Raw genomic sequence first — 6,560 nt, 5'->3', positions numbered from 1 at the left:
TTCACTTTCCATTCAGCACTTCCTAGATGTCACTGCTCTCCCCACATTCCCCCAGTTCTCTTCACCATTTAATTGTGTAGCCAGGGCATGGGGATGGACATCAGGTCCCCCATTCTGGTGCACAAACAAGATTCTGAGATGATGCAAGACTTGTCTTAATAACAGTGTCCACAAAATGGCTCCTGCCAGGTTGGTATAATTATGAATTCCCAGACTGAAGGAAACATGATTCAAATAATTTATATAATGTAATTAAGTTCATTTTGCTTGACTAATGTGATAAAATAGGATTTTGAAAAATTTATTTTGGGTGACGGGTCCCCTTTAATTTAAGGGGATCTTTGTACTATAACCTTAGGGCTAAGGGGAACACCATGATATCTTAGTGGCTCCCAAAACCAACAGGGGAAACTGTCATTAGTTTTTATGGAAACTGCCTGTCAGGCTCCGCAGCTGGGTACAGGAGCTCACCAGTCATTGAAGAATATGCTCCAATAGCCATGAGCCTAATGCCAGTATAGACAGTTTTAAAACAATATACCCACACAAAAAGCCCTGTTGATTTGATAGAAAACATTAAAGTGTGATAGAGGACAACAATGCATTGAACCACAAATAATGCCAAAAATGAATGCCTTGTAATGGCAACATTATTTATGTAACCCCACTTATGGGTGGAGTTATGTGAAATAAGTCCAAAAAATTGTCTAGAGGGTGGATGTGGTGGTGTGTGCACCTACTTAGAATGCCTTACTGGTATGGTCCACCATCACAGCAGGTGAAGGTCACCACTGTTTGTTCTGTTGGATGGTTAGACCTATTTGATGAAGCTAGGGGGTCAGCATGTGGCTTATGCTTTGTGAGCGCTGGTTTGCACAAATTTACACTGAAACAATTAGTCTATGGGGGAGGGAGAGGGCAAAACTGTTAATTTGAGTAGTCCTAACTAAGTCATGGGTGGGGCTGGTGTCCACTTAGCCTGAGGCTGGTTCCAGTGGGTGAACTCAGCTAGGGTGGCCATGGTACCCTTTTGAAAATGCAATATTATAAGCAAGTTGCATCCAAAAAGTGTATAAATGTGCTCATTCTGGGCTCAAAGTGCCAATTATAAACAATATGGTTTGTGGTATTTATAACTACAGCCCATGAAACGTGCATGTGCACCCTGTCCTGTAGGGAAGGGTAATTGTGCAGGACCTCATGAACTTAAGTGCTTTTGATGGCCCACTTATTGTAGTGATGCTACTCTTCATTGGATGTGGGGAGGAGGAGTATTTTACTGTACAAAGTTTTCCATTCTAAGACAGGAGCATATTTTTCCCCTTGGTTCCAGGAAACTCTAATGTTCAGCAGAGTTAATAACAGTCAGTCCGTGGCGCAACTGTTATGCCACATTCACCAGGATGTGAAACCCTCGTGGCTTCCATCTTTAACCTGCTCTGCTTCCTTTCCGCTAGTTGGGCAATGTCGCATGAGGTGACGGGCGTGGCCCACCTGCCTTGTCTCCCTCCTGACCGCAGACCAAGCTGTCTCGCCCCGTCTCGTGGTCTAGCAGTTGGTGAAAGTTTCGGGGCTCTCGGGTCTAGGAGGGACGGTGACGTACTCTGATTGCTTCTTTCTAAACAAGTCGGAAATGTGAAAAGCCTGAAAGAAAAAAAAAATTTTTTATTATATTCTTGAATTATTTTAAGTCAAATTCACCCCCCAGGAACCCATGAGATGTGTGAGAGTGCAAGTGTCTGGCTCGGCACATCCTGTGTGCACTAAACAGGATACACTGCCTCTTCCTTCCCGCTGCTTTCTGGCGGTCTCTCTAGAGAGAGAGGGGGTGCAATTGTAATCAGTCCCCTCTATATGAGAGATTTCCTTTTCCCACCATCCCACAGCAACAACAAGATGGGCAACAGTTCAGCCAAAGGGCTGTTCCCGAGTTATATATAGATTTCTTTGGGCAAGGCTAATTTTACAGCTAACGAAGCTTCCCCAGAGATCTACATAAATACTCTTAATCCGCTGCTATTTACATCCCCGTTATTTACTATTTATGATTTTAGTTTTGCAACCTCTTCCCACAAACAACATGGCTTCCTTCTTGGTACTTCCCCACCCACTCAGGCTATCCCGATTGGACCCCCAGCAGGACATACTGTATGTTATGGGTAGGTTTGTCATAATGACAGATAGACAACTGTCCAATGGCATTTAATTACCCCAGGGATATTTTCCAAAATGTTAACAGTAGTGCTTAAAACACCAGAACACTAGGAATGGACACTATCTAATGAATGTAACTCTTGCTGCAATCAAATGGTAGTGATATGTGGGGTTATAAAGAAGAGAAAGGTAAACATGGCTGGGGTGATTCATTTTGCAAGCAGCCAATCACCTGGGATTATAATAGTGTTGTGATAGGCAAGAAGGTGGTATTGCACTATAGGGTTTTCCTGCTGCAGAGGGCTGAAGTTTCAACTACTAAAGATTTATGGCATTTCCACCGTCAACTCTATAGATGTAGGAACTGTGATACTTCAGGATTACCATGCAGCAGAGGGTTTATAAATGTGGGAAGGAGATAAATCTTGCTGCAAGCGGTTTATATGCCGAAACTGTATTACTGCAGGGTTATCCTGCTGCAGGAGATACAGATAAGAAGCTGTGGTGCTTTAGGTTTGCCATGCAGCACTTTTATAAAAGTGGCAAGGGGATAAATCCTGCTGCAAAGGGGTTTAGATGGTGAACTGTAGTACTGCATGGTTATCCTGCTGCAGGAGATCCAGATAAGAAGCTATGGTGTTCTAGGTTTGCCATGCAGCAGAGGGTTTATAAAATTGGGAAGGGGATAAGTCCTGCTGGAAGAAGTTTATATGTCCCCATTTCAACCCATTGCGGCAAGATTTATCCCCCTTCCCACTTTTCCATATAAATCAGGATTTAATCCCTTCTGACTATTATAAACCCTCTGCTGCATGGCAAACCTACAACACCAAAGCTTCTTATCTGAATCTCCTGCAGCAGGAGAACCCTTCAGTATTACAGTTCCCCATCTAAACCCCTTGCAGCAGGATTTACCCGCTTTCCACTTTTATAAACTCTCTGATGCATGCCAGACCTGCACCACCACAGCTTCTTATCTGGATCTCCTGTAGCAGGGCATCCAGAGGGGAATTCTCTGCAGCAGGATAAAGTCAGTTCACAATTACCATGCAGTGCAGGGTTTATAGAAGTGGGATGGGAGGTTAATCCTGGCATTGTCAAGGTTCCTCCTGCATGGGCCTCAGTAGAGAAAGAGAAGCTCAGACTTCATAACAGACAACAAGGAGGCCACGAGAAGCAGTCAGTGGGGATGAATAAACCCTTGTGCTGCGAGTCTCTGCTTCAGAGGAACATCAGAGCTTGAAACCCTTTCAGCAGAATTAAACAAAGCTTGTTGGTGCTTTTAGAAAACTGGGAAGTGGGTTCCAGTAAAAACCACAAAACTGTAATAGACTCCCTGTGTTACTGTAACCATTTATTTTCCGTTCGGTTGCTTGTGGATTTAATTACATGCAGCCATGTTGGGTGACTTTTCTAGATATGCTTGTGGTATTGCGTTGGGGCGATATTGTGACATCAGCGTTGCTATCATTTGGGAGCTCTCATGATGATTACAAAGCTGGAACCAATCAAGGTCATCAGTAAACCACTTACCACCCAGTATGCGACCAGCGCCCCCTGCAGGAAACCAACAACCACATCTGACGGGTGGTGCCTGTAGTCAGAGATACGGGTAAAACCGGTGTATAGGGACATGAGGATCAGAACAAACTGCACCAGAGGGCGCAAAAGGCGGGCCCCCCGCCACGTAAGCCGCACTTGTAGATAAAACTGGGAAGAAAAACACAGAAATGGTTACTGAGTGTCCTCTGGAACACTTATTAGTCTACAGACATCTCATAATAGGAAGTTCAGCGGGCAATCATTACCTCTCTCTTTATTACAGCAGTGAAGCCCTGCTTTATGGCTGAGGTTCTAGCTATCTGTATAACAGAACATTCTGTCCCAGTGGCTGCACAGATCCTATCTGATCCCCATTGTAAGCAGCAGTCCTGTCCTGCTTTATGGCAGCTGAGATTCTAGCTATCTGTATAACAGAGCATTCTGTCCCAGTGGCTGCACAGATCCTATCTGATCCCCATTGTAAGCAGCAGTCCTGTCCTGCTTTATGGCAGCTGAGATTCTATCTATCTGTATAACAGAACATTCTGTCCCAGTGGCTGCACAGATCCTATCTAATCCCCATTGTAAGCAGCAGTCCTGTCCTGCTTTATGGAAGCTGAGATTCTAGCTATCTGTATAACAGAACATTCTGTCCCAGTGGCTGCACAGATCATATCTGATCCCCATTGTAAGCAGCAGTCCTGTCCTGCTTTATGGCAGCTGAGATTCTAGCTATCTGTATAACAGAACATTCTGTCCCAGTGGCTGCACAGATCTTATCTGATCCCCATTGTAAGCAGCAGTCCTGTCCTGCTTTATGGCAGCTGAGATTCTAGCTATCTGTATAACAGAACATTCTGTCCCAGTGGCTGCACAGATCTTATCTGATCCCCATTGTAAGCAGCAGTCCTGTCCTGCTTTATGGCAGCTGAGATTCTGGCTATCTGTATAACAGAACATTCTGTCCCAGTGGCTGCACAGATCCTATCTGATCCCCATTGTAAGCAGCAGTCCTGTCCTGCTTTATGGCTGAGATTCTAGTTTGTAGAAGGGAGGTCACCTTACTGTATGAGAAACATTTTAACAAAAGTAGGAAGGAAATACTACACAGGGTAGCAGATAATACCCTGTGTAGTGATATTACTCAGCAGCTCAGCTGAGTTTGTCTATAAGTGATTTTACAATCAGAGAACAATCTAAGACAGGCTCAGAGTCATAATATTATAGTTATAATAAATACTGTTTTCAGACCCAATGTAATAATGAATCCAACGGTATAATGAAAAGCAAATACAAGGCTAAGCTTTAATACTAAGACAAGGTTATATCAACCCCCAAGCAAGGTCAATAGCTATCAGGATTCAGAGCATGGCTGGGGGAACAGAGGGCAAGCTTGGCCCTGAAGCTACCAGACTGCTCGCTCTAATCATCACCCTAATTCTCTGCAGCTGTTCTCACTCTCAGCAAATGAGATCAATATGCAATGTGCCAACAGTCACAACCAGCAGTACAAATAATAACACAGTACAGACAAATGCAAGTAAATAGACATTTACTAAAAACTCGTTGCCCAACTTTCTACTCACTACATTGTGAAAAGCAAATACTGTATATGTACAGCTTTGTACAACCCAATCCCTGCTTATAATGTAGCCTCCTTTTTATAAACTAGAGTCCCAGCCATAAAGCAGGACAGGACTGTTGCTTACAATGGGGATCAGATAGGATCTGTGCAGCCACTGGGACAGAATGTTCTGTTATACAGATAGCTAGAATCTCAGCTGCCATAAAGCAGGACAGGACTGCTGCTTACAATGGGGATCAGATAGGATCTGTGCAGCCACTGGGACAGAATGCTCTGTTATACAGATAGCTAGAATCTCAGCTGCCATAAAGCAGGACAGGACTGCTGCTTATAATGGGGATCAGATAGGATCTGTGCAGCCACTGGGACAGAATGTTCTGTTATACAGATAGCTAGAATCTCAGCTGCCATAAAGCAGGACAGGGCTGCTGCTTACTATGGGGATCAGATAGGATCTGTGCAGCCACTGGGACAGAATGTTCTGTTATACAGATAGCTAGAATCTCAGCTGCCATAAAGCAGGACAGGACTGCTGCTTACAATGGGGATCAGATAGGATCTGTGCAGCCACTGGGACAGAATGCTCTGTTATACAGTTAGCTATAATCTCAGCTGCCATAAAGCAGGACAGGACTGCTGCTTACAATGGGGATCAGATAGGATCTATGCAGCCACTGGGACAGAATGTTCTGCTATACAAATAGCTAGAATGTTATTTCAAGTCAGTTTTAGCCAATTATAGTACAGGAGAGCTGCTTTTCTACTTTATTAACCATTTCCTGCCTACACAATGACCTTTACTGCAAAGCCCCCACAGCAGCAAGGCTCTCATACACAGAGGAGGCAGAGTAAATGCCATGCAGTTCAATGTTACAAGGGTGATATACTCACCGTGAGGTATAGCATGGAGTACATGGAGAAAGAGGCATGTCCGGAAAAGAAGGATTTCCTACAATACAAAAGCAAGAGCAACATACATGAAACAATAAACACGAAAGGGTTCAAAAACTCTACAAAAAAGTTAAACTAGCAGTTTATTTTTCAAAGAGATATAAATAAAAGAGGAACAAGCCTGACGCATTTCATTCCTGTATTGGGAACTACATAGTATGGGCACTACAGGCCTGACAGGTCAGACTTGTCTGCTTTTTTACCGCTATGTAAGACAAATTGTAAATATAACCCAATGAACCAATAACCAATGAAATGCACATTCTGACTCTGGATAAGTAGCAGTTAAGTCAGGTGCATTCTGCAGACCACGCTGATTTCTACAAAG

The 6,560-nt window shown here is 43.7% G+C and overlaps 1 protein-coding gene across 1 annotated transcript in view; it reads right to left on the bottom strand.

The window, feature by feature from the left end:
• Positions 1-241: 241 nt before the first annotated feature.
• The window catches only part of plpp3l.L (phospholipid phosphatase 3-like L homeolog), a 16,254-nt gene continuing 9,935 nt past the window's right edge, over positions 242-6,560 (bottom strand). Inside the window, exons 4-6 of the mRNA XM_018253730.2 lie at positions 6,173-6,230; positions 3,688-3,864; positions 242-1,644 (exon numbers count right to left, since the gene is read on the bottom strand). Coding sequence (XP_018109219.1) covers positions 1,549-1,644; positions 3,688-3,864; positions 6,173-6,230 — 331 coding nt within the window. The 3' untranslated portion in view covers positions 242-1,548. The remainder of the gene's footprint in view (positions 1,645-3,687; positions 3,865-6,172; positions 6,231-6,560) is intronic.

The sequence above is a fragment of the Xenopus laevis genome, chromosome 3L, assembly GCF_017654675.1.
Source record: "Xenopus laevis strain J_2021 chromosome 3L, Xenopus_laevis_v10.1, whole genome shotgun sequence".
NCBI lineage: Eukaryota > Metazoa > Chordata > Amphibia > Anura > Pipidae > Xenopus > Xenopus laevis.
The sequence above is the reverse complement of the archived record's forward strand: the minus strand, read 5'-3'. Positions and strand labels throughout refer to the sequence as shown.